This window comes from Mustela nigripes, chromosome 2, assembly GCF_022355385.1.
Source record: "Mustela nigripes isolate SB6536 chromosome 2, MUSNIG.SB6536, whole genome shotgun sequence".
Classification (NCBI taxonomy): domain Eukaryota; kingdom Metazoa; phylum Chordata; class Mammalia; order Carnivora; family Mustelidae; genus Mustela; species Mustela nigripes.
Window position 1 is genome coordinate 14558314 of NC_081558.1, and position 16816 is coordinate 14575129.

A 16816-nucleotide genomic window follows, 5' to 3' on the forward strand; every position below is an offset into this window, starting at 1 on the left:
GCTCCCTGCCGAGCAGAGAGCCCGATGCGGAACTCGATCCCAGGACCCTGAGATCATGACCTGAGCCAAAGGCAGCGGCCTAACCCACTGAGCCACCCAGGCGCCCCTCCCATCAGTCTTCTTGACCATTTTCACCATCTGCGCATGGTACCTCCCCCTCCTCCTTGAATGTGCACTCTGTGTGGGCTGGGGTCCATCTGGCCCATCAGACCAGGAAGTGAGAAGCCCAGCATATTGCGGTATGAGGCCTGCCTGACTTGGTCAAGCATTAAGGCTCAGCCAGAGGCCAGAGACCTCACTAAAGCTGCAGCTTGCCCAGCAGGCAGAAGGGGCCTCGGGAATCCTCAATTAGCTAACTACCTGCACCCCCAGAGGTCTGACTGGGCCTGTGGTGCAGACCTGGGCCTTCCAGCTCCCCCACCTCCCCCGCCCTCCCACCCAGCACTATCTGTCCCTATCTGGTCACCATGGCAGCCATCAGTAATTCGAGAGGAGCTCCCACCCACCAGCCCAGCCCCAGCGCCTTGAGTTTCATCCTGGGGCGGCCAGCTGGGAGGCCACCAGCCCGTGGGTGCAGAGCAGAAATGGAAGGTGGCTCCCCATGCCGGCAGCTGGGACCTGACAAGGGGCTGCTAAGGTCCCAAGGCTGGCGCCCCTTCCCTGTTCCACCTGAGGGCAGGCCTCTTCTCTCCGGAAAGCTCATCTCCAGGCCCCCCATCCCCACCCCTGCCGGATGCCTCTGTCACCTCTCTCCTCTCTCTCCCCTGAGCTCCTCAACAGGCAGGGAGGGCTGGGTGGGTCCTGCCCCTGGGAATCCTGAGCTCTGCATCCTGTCCTGGCCACCAAGCACCAGGTATCAGGCAGACACTGACCTAGGGACAAAGGGCACAAAGCGCTATCCCACTCGCGGAGCCCAGCACAGCCACAGGGGCTTTGCATGGGCTGTTCATGCTGCTTTGAATGAATGCTGGTCACCCCCATCCCTTGAACCTGGCCTTCGCAGATCCTTCTAGTTGTTTGGGTGGTGACCTCATCTAAGAGGCCCAACCAACAGCTCTCCCTTGCTCGCCTACCACCATCTCTTGACAAGAGACGCCAGCTGGTGCCCTGGCTTTCTCTTTCTCTCTCTTTTTTTAAGATTTTATTTATTTATTTGACAGAGAGAGAGATCCCAAGCAGGCAGAGAAGGGGAAGCAGTCTCCCTGCTGAGCACAAAGTCCGATACGAGGCTCAATCCCGGGACCCTGAGATCATGACCCGAGCTGAAGGCAGAGGCTTAACCCACTGAGCCACACATGCGCCCCAACCCTGGCTTTCTCTTATGGAAGGGTGCTCGCCATGGGTTTCTCCCTCCAGGTAGACAGCACAGCACTGTGGCCCTCCTGCGCCCACAGCCCGACAGCAGCAGGTCTCCATCTGGGCCATGGACCGCCCACAGGACAGCAGCGAGGAGCGGGGACAATCTGGAGGGATGGGGGATGGAGAGCATTTGCACCCAGCGCACATACACTGCGCATGCGACTAAACTGAAGCCTGAGTACTTCCTACCTCCCTGGCCCCCTACAGGCCTCCCTGGGATACTGCCTTTGAGCTCTGATGCCCTGGTGATGGCTGCCACCTCAGTTTCCCTGGGTGCCATGGGGGCTTGGGAGACACGGCTGTGCTGCCCAGACCACCGTATGGTGGTGTCTGAGGGGCGAGAGTCTGCACCTCTGCTGCTCACAGGCCCTGGTCTCCAGGGGACCCCCTCCCAGCAAAAGCCCTGGGAGGACAGTGCCTAGAACCCTCCCTTCTGAGCCTTGGTTCCCACATGTCCCTCCCAAAGTGGCCACAGCAGACACAGATGCGGGGGGAGGTGGCTCCCATGGTGGATACATTTATTGACAAGAGTGGGGCTGGGCTGGGCTTCCAGCCTCTGCTTCTGGCCAGAACAGGTGAGAGAGCTTGAGGAGGGGTGCCCAGCAGGGAAGGCGGCACACCTTGCTGTCCCCTGGCTCGGGAACCGGTCTTATGCACTGGGAGCGTACTGTAGCACCAGCCGGTCAAAGTCGTTCTCCTTCAACGTGGTGGGGGAAGGGGGAGACACAGAGAGAACATGAGTCAGGACCCCAGTCACCCTCCTTCCCTGGCCCTGCCCGGGGTGTCTTGGGACCAGGGACAGACAGTCCGCCTGGGCTCACCTTGGCCTGGTACTCCTTGATGAAAGGGTGGGACCGATGTGCATCCTTCAGCTGGGACAGGTAGCGGTTTGTCACCTGCAGGGGACAGGAGGCCAGGTGAGCTGAACGGGGGCGAGGGGAGCCAGGTGCTGCTCACATACAGGGCAAGGGGAGGGGTGGGGGGATGGGGTAGCTTCCCAGCTTCCCACTGACCCCAAGCAAGAGCTTCCATCTCCCATCACCTCCATTACTCCATCCGGAAATCTGGCTGATGCTGGGTGGGACCCTCAGGGTTGGGGCAGAAAGAGGGGACAGGTGGCACAGAACCTCTGCTCAGCGCACAGTGGAAGGATGTGCCGAGGGGCTCAGTGAGTGGGTTGGGAAGGACCCAGGCCCAAGGAGAGGGCGGAGCGCAGGTCAGGGGGAACAGGGCTGGGAGGGGAGGGGGGTTTGTTCTGGGCACACTGTGCAGAGAATCCCCAGGGATCCTGGTGCTAGAACCTGGACCCCAGACAGAGCCCTTGCTGCCAGCCTCGCCCCTCCTCCTCAGGCCCACACTGACTATATGGGGCGGGGGCAGCTGTCTCCCCAAGCCCAAGGGTCCAGTGCCATCTCTGGGGTGAGTGGGAGAGTTGCTCTATCTGCTATACTACGCTAGCCCCGAGGCCACCCGGGGGTCCTGCTATAGGGATGGGTACCAGACGGCCAGGAAGCCCTAGGGTGGGTCCCTGGTCAAGTGGGCCAGTCAGCCACCTAAACAGCCGGGCCCCTCCCTGCCCTCACACAACAGGGGCTCACAGGGATGGCTCCCCTGGGCCCCTCTCCTCTGTTCTTCTGCCCAGTGACCTCCCAGAGGTGGCACAGGTGGGGGACCTGGCTCAGCTGGCCCTGGCTTGGGCACGCTCTGAGACACGGCCCACTAGTTCACACAGCCCACGGGAGCAGCCGACCTATAGCCTCAGCGCCCGCAACACCAACTTCATAGCGACCCTTGTGCTGATGGCAACCGCACCTGCCTCCCTGCCAAAGAAGTGGCTTTCTTTGAGACCCTGAGCTTCGTCCAGGGCTGGGGCCACACCGCAGAGACCTGCCCAAAGCAAGAAGGCCAGAAAACCTCCCTGAGCCAGGGGGCCCTACCTCGGGGGGCTTGCCCAGGTGCTGCGACAGGACGACGAGGTTGATCAGTGTCTCCGGGTGGCCACTGTCCTGGAAACACAGGAGACACCAGGCGAGCAGGGTCAGCTCCCCCAGGCCCCCAACTTGGCCTGTCCACCCCCATCTCTGGTGGGAAACCGGCTCCCGTTGACCCAGGGTAAAGACAGGACCCACTCAAAGTCATACCCTCAGAGCTGGGGCAGGGGGCAGGGCTAGGGGACCCAAAGCATGTCCACTGGCCACTCCACAAGGCCATGACCTCAGGGCCCCCCTTCTGCCTGGGAGGCAGCGTGGTGGCAAGGGGGGAGCCCCGGCCCTCACCCGTCTTCCCGCCTCCTCACAGCAGCAGCTTCCCCTCAGCCCGATGTCTCATCTGTGGGCCAGGATGAGACCAAGCCTCCTTGCTGGTGGCAGTCTTTGAGGAGTAATTTATCACACCAATGGCAAAGGAATAGAGCCCAGCCCCAGGTGGCCTGAACACCATCACAGACAAGGGGTCCCCCTCCCTGCAAAAATGAGATCTGAGACCACAGGGCAGACCCTACCCACCCTTCCGGCTCTCTAGGGGCCTTAGCAAGAAGCTGCTGGGAAACTACCAGAACATCCAAGCGGGTGACCTCACCCCGCCCACCCACATGAGGTGTTGAGGCACAGGGAATGCAGGGAACTGGCCCCAGACCCCCTGGAGCAGGAAGACAAGACCGCTGCAGGGGGCCCTGACCGCGCACTCGAACAAAGACACAGCAACCTGGATGCGAGGTGTCATAGGTTCGAGGGACTGCATAGACCCCAGCCTCCTGCATGGACCCGGCTCTGCTCCACTGCTGCCCCTCTCCAGGGCGACTCAACTCCCCCCCACCTTAGTCTCCTCGCGGAGGTTGTCAAGAGGGACAATGGCACGTGCCCATGGAAGCAAAACGAGGGGAACGCCAGAGGAATGGAAAGGACAGTGGAAAGCAGGGGGTGGCCCAAGGCACCGGGACAAGAGAGGCCGTGGCATGGCAGGGAGAGGAGGGGGTCAGGGCCACTGGCAGCACCCTGCCCCAGGTGGGATCTCAGAGAATGAGGACAGATGGGTGTCATTTCACTGGGGACCCCACTGCCTTCTCCTTCCAGGGCACAAACATCCCACCAGGCCAGACGTTCCTGACTGCACCCAGCAGTCCAATTAAGGTCCAAGCCTGTCAGGGAGGCACAGCGGCCAGCACAGACACAGGCGCCCTGGCAGGCCAAAGCAGCTCCACGCGGGCAGCCCAAGGAGCACCCGACGGATGGCCCCTGGCCTGTTCGTGATCTGCAAACAATCTCCTGATGGTAACTCAACCCCCTGCACAGGTATAGGGGAGAAAGCTTCCTACTGGTGTCCTTTTCTCGTTACATCAAAAAACGTTTTCCAAAAACGGAAAAAACTTTGACATTTCCTCTGATTATAAAAGTAACACACAAGACCTCATGCGTCATTTGGGAGAAGGCAGCGGGGGTGCCCTGCCAGGGCCTCACTAGCGGTTCCTCTCCTAGACCCGAAAGGCCCAGGCAACGCCTCCCATCGGCAGCCCGCTCTCCCCTTGGCAACGAACGGCAGGCATCTCTTCCAAGTACTGGCTCAGGGGAGAAGTCACATCATCAAGAGGCCGCCAGACCAGGCAGCCAAGACCTTTTTGCTCAGCTCAGCCCTGCTGAAGTCCAAGCCGATAGGAGCCTCCCATTTCCGAGAAAGGCCACAATCAACACTTCTATTTACAGTCCGAATCTTAGCTGATTTGCTATCAAAATAAATTCCCACATCACGTGCCAGGCCCGTGGGGTCTCCCTCTGCCCGGTCGGTATGCCTCTGCAGCAAGCCCTGCGTCCCCTGCCGCCCCCACCGGGAGCCGCCGTGTGGGCTGGGCCTGCCGTACCTTGTCCAGAGCCTCCTGCAGCACGCCTTCAGCAGCCTCCCATCGGCCCTGGGCCATGTGGCAGGCCGCCTGCCCATTGAGCAGCAGCAGGGTGGACGAGCACTTGTCAGCCATCTCCTGAAAGATGTAGTAGGCATCCTGCAGCTTCTCACCACCCTGCGGGCAGAGTTTCAACATCACCGGTTTGTCACCCTACTCCCCAGCCCTGCCACCGCCTGCTCCCGCACACGGCAGGGTGACGCCAGCTGGCACTCCGCGGAAGTGATGCCAGCGTGGCCAGCGCTGCGGCAGGCCGTCCCTGGACCCCTCTCTTCTGTTGCCGAAAGTCCGGGTTCAGAATGAAAGGCTCTGTCTGCGTGCTAGAGATGCAGCATCACTTACAGGGGAGCCTGAGACCAAGATGGGCTTGGGAAAAAACACAGAGCTGGTGAACAGTGGGCAGGGCTCCCCCCCTAAGTTGCAGGGACTAGAAAACAGTTTGGGTGAGGCCTCAGCCCCAAAGGCCAGTGCAGGCGCATGCGGATGGGGCACACATTTTAAGCAGCCATGAAAAAAAAAAAAAAAAAAAAAAAAAAGACAAGAAAAAGAAAAGCTTAGAGAAAACCCAGTGTCAGAAGCCAGAAAAGGGGCCACTGCCGGCGGGCAGGAGGGGCAAGGCATGGAGGAGATAGGGGCTGGGCGCAAGGGAAGGTGCACGGGAGACACTGGCCACTACCCAGTGCCAGGAGCCCAGGCAGTGAGCCAAGCCCAGGGTCAGGCCTGGGAGGCTGCCCCACCAGGCAGGCTCACTCGGTCCATCAAGTCTGGTCCCAGAGCCCCCCAGCTCATCTGCTCTGGCTCTGGTCAAGATGCTCGGCTATGAGGAGCCGGGAATGGGGCTGCAGCTGATCAAGGTGCGAAATGTGCCAGGGCGCACTGCGCTGGGGGTTCCCCTAGGGGACGGGCCCTTGACCCAAACGAAGGAGCAGGTCCAGTGCGTCCATAGAAGCCTGTATCAGCACTCTCCCCCAGACAGCGGCCAGCGCTGGATCCAGGGGGCACCTCCCGGGCCTCTGATGTTCCCTCATTCCCCCAGCAAGGCCCAGGGGCTCACCACAGCCAGATTGACCCAGGCGGTGGCCAGCTGGGTGAGGGTAGCGTCCTCATCCTGGTCCTGCATTTTCTTCAGCTCCTTCCTGGAGACAGAGGAGAAGGGTAGGAGGGAGCCCCCCGCATTCTGCTCATGGGACACATACTGGTGCCGGCTCAAGGCCCTGACCCAGCTGCCCCCACTGCACACTTGGGAAGCCCACCCCAACTCTGCAGGGAGACAAGGACAGCACCATCCCTCATCCCAGGCAACACCCTGCCCCAGGCAACACCCTGCAGGGAGGGGCAGGCAAACCAACAGTGTGTCACCCCCATGGGCTTGAATGAAGTGAATGGACAAGCAATTGCACTCCTGATGCTCTGGGCCTTCAGAAAGGGCCCAGGGAGGGCCCCCAAGCTGAGTGCCCCCTAGCGGCCAGAGGCCTGGCTTCTGGGGAGCATGGCGTCCTGCTGCACTGACAGCCGCTGCTCTGACAGTCCTGACGCTGGGGGGCCCCAGCCTGGGAGCTGCAGCTGGGGACGCGTGGGAGAGACGTACCGGGCAAGGTCCAGGCGGTCCAACTTCAGCAGGATCTGCACGGTCATGGCCATGCTGTGGGACAGACAGGCAGTCAGCCTCACCACTCTGCGACTCATCAGGGTTCACTCTGTGTGGGCACCACCTCCGGAACATTCCTAGGGGTCCCTCGGCTGCCAGCCCTGCCTGGCCGGGGGCGATGCTGAGCCACACTGGACTGACCCCGGCTCTACAGGCTGGGCCAAGCCTCCCACAGCTTCCTGGGGCCCTGGCTTCCCCATTTCACCACTGAGCACGCGTGGGGCCAGAGTTTTCATCAAGTCCCATGTCGTCCCACTCTGACTACCCTGAGACTGGACACCATATCTGTGCCCCAATCCTGGTGCGAGGGGGACACTGGCCACCACCCAGTGGCAGGAGCCCAGGAAGTGAGCTGAGCAGCCAGACCCAGGGTCAGCCCCCAGGGAATGCTGTGGGTCCAGTTACAGTGTGGCTGCGAGGGGCACGTGCTCACGCCCTCCAAGGCCCATACCTATGGCTTCCCTCTCTGCCTGAGAGCTGTGGCCACTGCTCATGTATGAGTCACTCGCTCCCTCGTCTCCCCGCCCAGAGCAATGGGGTAGGAGTCTGAGAAACAGTTACAGAGTCTGCTGCTTTGTAAGCTGCGTGCGAGACCTATTTCTTTTCTTTTTTTTTTTTTTTAAAGATTTTATTTATTTATTTGACAGAGAGAGATCACAAGTAGGCAGAGAGGCAGGCAGAGAGAGCGAGAGGAGAGAGGAGGAAGCAGACTCCCTGCTGAGCAGAGAGCCCGATGCGGGACTCGATCCCAGGACCCTGAGATCATGACCTGAGCCGAAGGCAGCGGCTTAACCCACTGAGCCACCCAGGCACCCCACGAGACCTATTTCTAAGCTGCCACAAATCCCTTTCTGGATGGGGGGGGGCCAGAAACAGATACAAAAATGAACCTGTGGGGACCAACTAACCAAGGGACAACAGGTACCCAGAGAGTTCATAGGGGAGGGCAGTCGCACCCTCCAGGCCGGAGCCTGGACACGGCGCCCTAGATGAAGCACTGGCCCAGAGTCACCTCCTAGGGCGGGGGGTGGCACCCGTGGCACGCTGCCAGCTCTGGAGTGCGCTGAATGGGGGCTGGCATCAGGGGAGGGCCTGGGGGGACGCGGGGAGGACACAGAAAGGCCAGGGCCCAGGAACACAAGGCTCCGTAGTGGGGGTGGGGGTACAGAAACCACGGGCAGAACAAAGGTGCTTTCTCCTCTGCCATCAGGAACAGAGGGTTTCCAGCCCTGGGAGCCGTGTCCTTGGGAACAGCAGCCCAGCCGTGCAGAAAGGAGTGTCTCCTGGACCAAGAATGGGAGCTGCAGCCTGAATGGGAAGCGTGGGCCCCACCAGTCTCTCCCGACAGCCCCCCACTGTTCCCATGACAACGGCCAATGAGGCCTTGAGCAGCCTGGAGACCAGAGGGGCCGCTCAGGCCTCCAGGCCTTCCCGCTAGAACAGGGAGGACACTCACCACTCCAGGCTGTCCCCCTGGTGCAGGGCACGCAGGGCCGCATCTGGGTTCTGGTCGTGGAAGTAGATGGAGGCAGCCATCAGCAGGAAGGTGGTGTTGGTCACGTCCACACTCCGACTCATCTCTCGGTCCAGCTCGGCCACAATGGAGTCCCTGCAAGACAAGGCTGCTGAAAGCCTGCAGCCAGAGGTGGGCAGCAGCCTTGCCCCTGTGGGAGCAGACAGGTCCAGAGAGAGTGGGCCAGGCCCCCAGGGGAACACAGCAGCTGCAGGCAGAACGGGCCCCTCGTGGGATGCCTGGGTGGCTCAGTTGGTTAAGTATATGCCTTTGGCTCTGGTCATGATCTCCAGGTCCTGGGACTGAGCCCCGTGTTGGGCTCCCAGCTCAGCAGGAGTCTGCTTCTCCCCCTGCTTGTGTTCTCTCTCTCAAATGAATAAATAAAATCTTAAAAAAAAAAAAAAAAAGAACAGGCCCAGCTGTTGCCATCAAGCCCCCTGGGCACCAACTTCACCGCCTTTCCACATGGTACTTCTTGCCCTTACACAGAGAGACTGAGGCTGGGTGCTTTCAGGCCCCATGAGGAGGTGGGGGGCAGGAGGGGACATGTCCACAGAGCAGCACAGACGACTGCTAGGCCTACAGACCTCCTGGCCCTCAGAGACAGGAGGCTGTAGTGTCCACATCACCCTAGATGTGGAGGGACAGACTGACTTGCCAGGGTCGCCTCTCTGGGGACAGGAAGCCACACAGATAACTCTCACTCTGGTGACATCGCCGCCTTCTGCAGTGGGCAGCTGCAATGGCCAGCTGCTCCGGGCAGGCGGACCGCGTGCAGGCTGGTGACCGGGCTGGAGCCAGGTCTCCACCAACAATCAGCCGGGTCCCCCACAGACCATAGGATACCCGAACCATTATCTGCTTAACTAGAAAACAGAGCCCAAACCCCTTATTTCAAAAGGCTGCTGAGCAGTTGACAGAAGGGAAGAGCCCGGCCCCAAGATGCCACCAGACCAAAACTGCTGTTCAGGGTCCACAGGATCCCCAGAAATGTGTGCATGTCACGTGGGCTGCTCGGGGGCCACTGGCCAGAATCTGCATCTAAGGCCCTGGAGGATGGAGACACGCCTGTCACTGTCCTTGTGACCACCAAGGTGCTGGAAGGACAAATGACTTCAAACCCGAGACTATCTCCCACTCCGCACACCCGGAGCGCGTGCAGGGTGTGACACAGGGTTGGCACAGGAGCCCTTGTGGCCACCCCACGACGTTCCCTGCCTGGTTTGTGGCACCAGGACTAGACACGCCACCTGCTGTTGTTGATGTGATGGGAGCATCATACGGTGTTACTTTAACATGACACGGGTCACCTGCAGGTTCTGGGACTTTCTCCACAGCCTGCTTGCTGTGCTGGCTGTGGGGATGCCAGGACGGACGCACCCTGAATCCCTCCGCCTTCCTGAGCTCCTGCCCCACGGCAGCCCCTGCTCCTACAAGGTCCCTGGGTCCCCTCCTCTTCCAAAAGGAGAACAGGGCTTGTCTTCTTGGCTCATGAAGTGTGGTGTGAGGGAGAAAGGACAGCCTCAGGAGCCTGCCTGCCTTGGCGTCCTGGGGCTGCTGTCACAAAGCCCCGCAGACCCGGAAGATGCAAACAACGGGGACAGACTCTCTCACAGAGAATTCTAGAAGGTAGAAGTCCGATATCCAAGTGTGGGCAGGGAAGGTTCCTTCTGAGGCCCCCGAAGATGAATCCATCCCAAGCCTCTCTCCTGGCTTCAACCAGCTGCCCACAGTCCTTGGCGCGCATTGGCTTCCATGTCATCCCGATTCTGCCTCCGTCTTCACGCAAGCCTCCCCTCCGTACCGACTCTGTCTTCTCATCTGTCTCTAATCAGGACACCAGTCCCGGATTCAGGGTCCACCCTACATCCAAGATGATCTCAAGATCCTTACCTAATTATATTTGCAAAGACCTCATCTCCAATGACGCCGCGTTTATGGGTTCTGGGGATCAGAACCTGGGGGCCCCCATTCAGCTGTCACTGCTGACAAGTAAATTCCCCCCAGCCTCAAGCTTCAAGGGCCAAGGACCCCAATCAGGAGACAGGGCACAGAATGCTGCCATTCATCAGGGCAGCAGCCGGGGGTCACAGCAGGCAGTCTCACCCACACCTGGGACCCAAAGACAACCTCGGTGGCCCACGAGAGTAGCATAGTATCAACAAGGTCATGATCAAGTCCTGGTATCTAATAAGTTCCACTAGGCCTTTCTGTGAGGTTCCTTGCTACTAAAAGGGATGCTCCAGGGTGGTGGTGGGGTCTCAGGGCTGGGCAGGTGGGGAGGTGGGCAGAGGGGCGGGTGGGGGAGGGCAGGTGGGCGGGGGAAGACCCACAGGGTAGAGTGTCTCCCTGTCCTGGGCTAGGCTGTTGCCCTACCCCAGGCACCCTGTGGGGAGGATATTTGAATGTAAAACTTCCTAACCCCAGGGGGCCTCTTGACCAGCCATTCCTGGGCTGGGGAGGCAGCACAGAGGAGCACGGAGCCTGCTGGGTCCTGCTGGTGCTCCAGGCCTGGGCAGAGGCACAGCTGTAAGCACCAGGCAAGTATCCCAGCTAGCAACACAATGAACGGCTCACACAACTGCCCCGGCAGGGTAGGAATGCCCTGAGGCTCAGGGAGCCAAGAAGGTGGGGAGAGATGCAAACCCCGCCCTCTCATCCTCACCTCTGGCTGTCGTTGGCCAGGTACTCAGCAAACATATGCACGGCCTGGAGCTCAGGGGCGGAGGAGGGCTTGATCTCATCCAGGACCACACCATACTTCCTCTGCAGTCAAGAGAAGCATGCTGTCAGCTGGGCCTGCTCTCCCCTGTGGGGCTCACACCTCAGCCCCCAGGAACACGAGAGCTTTTTAGGGCTCTAGGAGCATTCTGGCAGAGCCCTGACGCCTGGAACCAGTGGCTTCCCCCAGAACCCACTGCCCGCAGGGGCCCCTCGGCCTGCCAGGGCCAGGCCTGCCACAGGACCTGCTGTGAGCCAGCACGACGTCACCTGCCACCTGTCAAGCCACAATGCCCACCACTCTAGCGGGAGACCCCAGGGCTGAAGTGAAGGGCGAGGGCCCCGCCAGCTCCGGGTGGAAGGCATCTCCCAGGGGTCGGGGGTCTAGGCATCAGGACACACACCCCCTCCTGCTGATACTCAGAACCAGTGGTGGTGCTCACTGCTGGGAGGGGAACTGGAGTCAGGGGCCCACTTTCACCACATTCCTTCCCTGGTGGTCTTGATGTTTTTGCTGCCACCTGCAGGTGTCCTTTTGTATGTATACATTCACAGGCATACATCCGCCAGGTACACCAGAGCATCCCCTCTGCTGGGGGCCGCATATACTGTTCAGGTAAGGGCAGGGCACGGAGGCTGGGTGAGTAGGATGGGTCAATGGGAGGGCTGGGGTCCCAGCAGGCTTCAGAACACTCCACAGAGGGAAAGATGTGAACAGAATGCAGGAAGCCACCCAGGGCCTGATGTGAGGTGGAGGCAGCCGCGGAGCCATGTGCCCAGGACAGATCACGGTCCAAGGCTGAAGCTGGGGAGGACAGGCAGGTGGGAGGCCAGCTGCCAGTGGGCCTTGGCGGGGGAGGCCAGGGCAGGGCACAGCTCGGTCTACACCATCTGGACTGCCTGCATGGCCAGTGCAAGAAGAAAAGCTGCCTGTGGACTACAGGGGGTTACACAGGATTCTCTTGCTTATTCCAAAAACCTAAAGCTATACTAAGCAAAGAGAACCTACTGATTACATAAATAAAGAAAAAAAGGAGGAAGAAATCCCTATAATGGTCGTTGGGCCTCATGAGTCCACAACCTCGGGAACACAGCCACCTACTTGTGGAGGCCACACTCGCTGCTCAAGGTCCTGGACTCTGGCCTCCTTTGTCTGTTGTCCCCACCCCAGTCGCCGCCCAGCACTCTGTTCTTTACTCTCCTGTCCCCGGGGCCTTGGAGGTCACAGGCCCACACTCACCTGTGCAAGGTATGCTCTGTAGAGGAAGACGTCCCTTTCTATATCTCTCTCCGGGCTTGAGGGCTGCAGAGAGACAGGAAGACCGGTCAGGATGCCTCGAGCTGTGTGTCAGACCTGTCCTCAGGGGAGGCCAGGAAGCTTCCCCAGTGGCTGCCGGGCCTACATCACAGCCCTGATCTTGTCCCAGACCATCACCACCCCGGGAAGGGGGTTCGATCCTTACCCGCATCCACCCAAGTGAAGAAAGTGGGGCACCCACTCCAGCTGCATGGCCACGGGCCAGGCTGGAGCCCATGCCTTTAACCACTGGACATGTGGCCACAAGTACTGACAGGTGCCCCCAGAGTGCGATGGGTCAAAACAGAAGCTGCCTAATGATGTGGGTGGTCCAGGAGGTTGGTGGGGAAATGCCTCAGTGCCTGAGTTTGTAAAAGTAGAGAAAACTGGGGCACCTGGGCGGCTCAATTGGTTAAGTGTCTGCCTTCAGCTCAGGTTGTGATCCCAGGGACCTGGGATTGAGCCCTGCATTGGCAGTCCCTGCTCAGTGGGTAGCCCCAATCTCCCTCTGCCCCTCCCCTTAGCTCATGCTCCCCCCAGCTGAAATGAACAAAATCTTAAAGAAAAAAGGTAGAAAAAAGAGGCCTGGGAGGATTCCCATCCAGAGGCCAATGGTTGATTCTGAAGAACCGATGGGACCCGGGAGACCTGCAAAAGGGACTTTACTTGTGGTAACAAATACTTCCATGTAACCTGTTATTGTCCTGTTTTTGTTCCAAAACACGTTTTAATCATGGAAAACAGAAGAGACAAAGGTCTGCCTCACTCAGAGGAGAGCTCAGCGGGGCTGCCCGGGAACAATGACATCTGCATCCAGCCTGGGCCACGCCGCTCGGTCCCGGTGCCTTGAAGCCGGGAAGCCCTGCGGAGGGGATTTCACTTGGGGAAAGAAGAGAAAATTATCCTCTCACTCGGGGCCTGTGGGAAGAAGCCCCCTGAGCCTTGGCCAGGCCATGAGGCTATGGGGGATACGGACCAGAGCCAGGAAAAGAGGAAGGCTCGTAAAAACTTGGGCAGAAGCTGCGTGGTGAGTGCTGGGCTGATCTCCAGATCCGAGAAAACAGGGATGGCATCTTTCTGAGCAAACGTTTTCCTGCCATGTGTGGCTTGGGGAGGAGAGCTCACCAGAATTACCTGAGAACAAAGCCAGGAGGCCCACACCCACCAAAGCCGGCAGACCCCTGAGTGGCCCCCAACTGACCTCAGATGGCTCCAAGGTGCAGCCAGTCCTGAGGACAGTAAGTACCATGGTGGGGTTGGGTAGTGATGGGATGAGGACCGCCGTCAGGATGGCCCCACTAGACCTGCAGCGCCTTGAGGCTTCCTGCACTGCTTCGTCCCCAACGCCAGGCAGCACCTACGATCTTGTGGGCACTTAAGAAATGTCTGACAAATGAGGATATGTCACGATGGTGACACAGCACTACATCCGATCAAGGGCAATGACTCCCCAGGTGTCCCACGTGGGGTCACCTCAGCTCGAGTCTGTCAGAGATTGCTGGGGCCACCGTAATCAACTACCATCAACTGGGTGGTGGGAAAGAACAGAAAATTATCCTCTCACAGTCCCGGAAGCTAGCAGTTCGAATCAAGGTGTCAGCAGGACCACACTCCCACCAAAGGCTCCATGGAGGATCCTTTCCGGCCTCTTCCAGCTTCTGGGGGCTCCAAGTATTCATTGGGTTGTAGTCCCCTCCCCCCAATCTCTACCTCCATCTTCTCTGTCTGCCTCAAACCTCTCTTTGCCTTTCTCTTAGAAGGCATTTTTCTTTTTAAAGATTTTATTTATTTATTTGTCAGAAAGAGTGAGAGATCACAACTAGGCAGAGCAGCAGGCAGAGAGGGGGAAGCAGGATCCCCCCTGAGCAGAGAGCACGATGCAGGGCTCAATCCCAGGACCCTGAGATCATGACCTGAACCGAACCCAGAGGCTTAACCCATTGAGCCAGCCAGGCGCCCCACTTAGAAGGCATTTCTCATTGGATTTAGGGCCTATCTGAAATCCTGGCTGATTGCATCCAAATAGCCTTTACTGAATTCTATCTGCAATCATCCTCTTGCCAAATAAGTCATGTTCCCAGGTTCCCAGTGAACATATCTTTCAGGGGACACCGTTAAACCCAGTACAGGCTGCCCAAGAGGGTTTGTGGACCATGGACCAAAATTAAATCACACTGAATGGCTCAGTGGGGACAGTATGTTCATTCTGGATGCATCAGGGTCAATGACATGGTTTTGCAGCAGTGCATGTTTCCTACATCACCAAAGAGGGAGCAGTTCCCCAGCTCAGAGGCTGGGTTGCAGTGTGCCTCCACCCACGGCAACTGCCAATCTGGTTTCTGTGACTGCTTCCAGTCCCTGAGTACAGCAGGGCACACTGGTTCTCCCTTTCAGCAGTGACGGAAAGTCTGAAAAATACGACAGAAGACTTGCTCCCTTAAGCACTCAAGCTATTACACATTCACTCACTTCTTTTCTCATCTGATATCCCCAGAACACAAGGCTATGTGAAAATTAATAAAAACAAAACTCGTTTGGGCACCTGGGTGGCTCAGTGGATTGAGGCCTCTGCCTTTGGCTCAGGTCATGATCCCAGGGTCCTGGGATGGAGCCCCGCATCAGGCTCTCTGCTCATCAGGGAACCTACTTCCCTACCTCTCTCTCTGCCTGCTTCTCTGCCCACTTGTAATCTCTGTCTGTCAAATAAATCAATAAAAATCTTAAAAAAAAAAAACCAAAACCCAAACAAAACAAAAAACTCGTTGAAAATAGAATCAGGCGGCCAGAAGGGGGAGCTCTCAAGCCACGACACACTCCAAGTCCATGACAGACCCCAACAGAAGAGGGGTACCATGAATTCCCCACAGGAGGATGAGATTTTCTCCTTGCCTGGCAACTGGCTAGCCAAGGAGACTGTCACAACTCAGGCAATGAGAAGCCACCGGACTCTGAGCTCCCAGTTTACTCCAATGGGTTTTTGTCTATAACAACTCCTCTCGATTTCCTTTCCCCTGTGAAAGAGGAGTCCTCTCTGTTCTCTGGACTTGCCCATGGTTTTGCCATAGGTTACACATCCCAAGATGCAATTATCCGTTAATCCCCAATGAACCCATTTTCCTAATAAAATAACTGACTTTTCTTTTTAAGGTTAACAAGGAGGGCGAGCAAGATCCTGTCAATTTCACAGCTCTAATGCACGGCCAGTAGTTCACTCTCAAAGTGTCAGTAACACCCATGTCCCTCCCTAAAAGTTCCTGCAGAAGGACCTGCTGTCCCCTTTTGTCATCCATTAGCTGGGTCCTGCCTAGCAGGGCTATTTTCTAGCTCTCAAATGACCAACCTCATTCCCATCACTGTCCATCACACCACCCCCCTGACTTCTTGTTTATGTACTTGTTTACTGTCTCCCTGAGGAGCTTAAGGTTTCCAAGAGACCTCAGAGTTTTATCTATTTTATCACTGCTTTGACCCAGCACAAATACACTGCCTGGTCCACAAAGAAGCTCAATGAACGAATGAAGGAAGGGAAGAAAGAAAGAAACGAATGGGAAAATTCGAGGAGAAACAACCTGGCTCGTGGCGCAGGGTAATGTCGAGGAAGCCATTTCTCTCCCAAACAGCAGTGTCAGCATCATAAAATGAGAACGAACAACAGTTCCTACTTCACGGGGATTGAGGGTATGGTGGCATAAGCGGGCTCTCCCCAAGTGACAAATACTACTATTATTACTACAGAGGTATAAACACCTTCCTTACTCAAATACCTTCCACGGGGCAGAACGAGCTCTGAGTGAGAAATATCAAAATATGTCACAGCTTTGAGTTTTGTCAAAGGTCAGGGTAACTGACTCCTCACAGTGCTCTGAAAAGGTACACTGGTGGGCAGACGCCGCGAGAAGAAGAAGATTTTAAAAATAAGAGAGCGACCCGTGGCCGCCTGGAAGCGTCTTTCTCCACCACCATCCCCTCGCCCCCGAACGGCCGCACCTTCACCCGCTGCGCCTCGTTAATGCACTGCTGGTAGCTGCCAATGTAGAAGGCATTCTTCACGTCGAACAGCTCGTCCACTTCTCCGGAGCCGCCGGTGGCCGGGCTGGGAGCCGGAGGCGCCATACCGCTGTGGTTCCCGTCGCTCCTCTTCCGGAGGGACACGTCGACCGGAAGCAGAGAGTCACCGCAAGGCACGCTGGGAATTGTAGTTTACTCGTTTCTACCTGATGATGAACCAAAGGGAGTTAAAGGACGGGAGTCGCAAGGACGACTCGCAGGGCATTCGGGAACTGTAGTTTGATTTTATCGCGCGAGCCAATGGAAATCGGGAAAAGATGGTAAGCATGTGGTCGAGGCTGGGAATGGTCGAGTGAGCTAGAGGTGGGTGGGACCACG

General features: G+C 58.1%; 1 protein-coding gene across 1 annotated transcript; it reads right to left on the reverse strand.

The window, feature by feature from the left end:
* Positions 1-1860: 1860 nt before the first annotated feature.
* On the reverse strand, positions 1861-16584 carry COPE (COPI coat complex subunit epsilon). The gene is made up of 10 exons (XM_059389476.1): positions 16418-16584; positions 12374-12436; positions 11078-11178; positions 8356-8508; positions 6840-6893; positions 6306-6387; positions 5213-5368; positions 3297-3365; positions 2181-2255; positions 1861-2056 (listed from the first exon to the last, which is right to left on the reverse strand). The coding sequence occupies exons 1-10, from the start codon at positions 16541-16543 to the stop codon at positions 2009-2011; spliced, it is 927 nt and encodes a 308-aa protein (XP_059245459.1). The 5' UTR covers positions 16544-16584; the 3' UTR covers positions 1861-2008.
* Between the last annotated feature and the right edge of the window lie 232 nt (positions 16585-16816).

Coding starts and splice junctions, on each gene's coding strand:
- COPE (XM_059389476.1), bottom strand. CDS start 16,543: ATGGCGCCTCCGGCTCCCAGCCCGGCCACCGGCGGCTCCGGAGAAGTG. Junction 12,437..16,417: donor ACGAGGCGCAGCGGGTGAAG/GTGCGGCCGTTC, acceptor GTCTCTCTGCAG/CCCTCAAGCCCGGAGAGAGA. Junction 8,509..11,077: donor CTGGCCAACGACAGCCAGAG/GTGAGGATGAGA, acceptor CTTGTCTTGCAG/GGACTCCATTGTGGCCGAGC.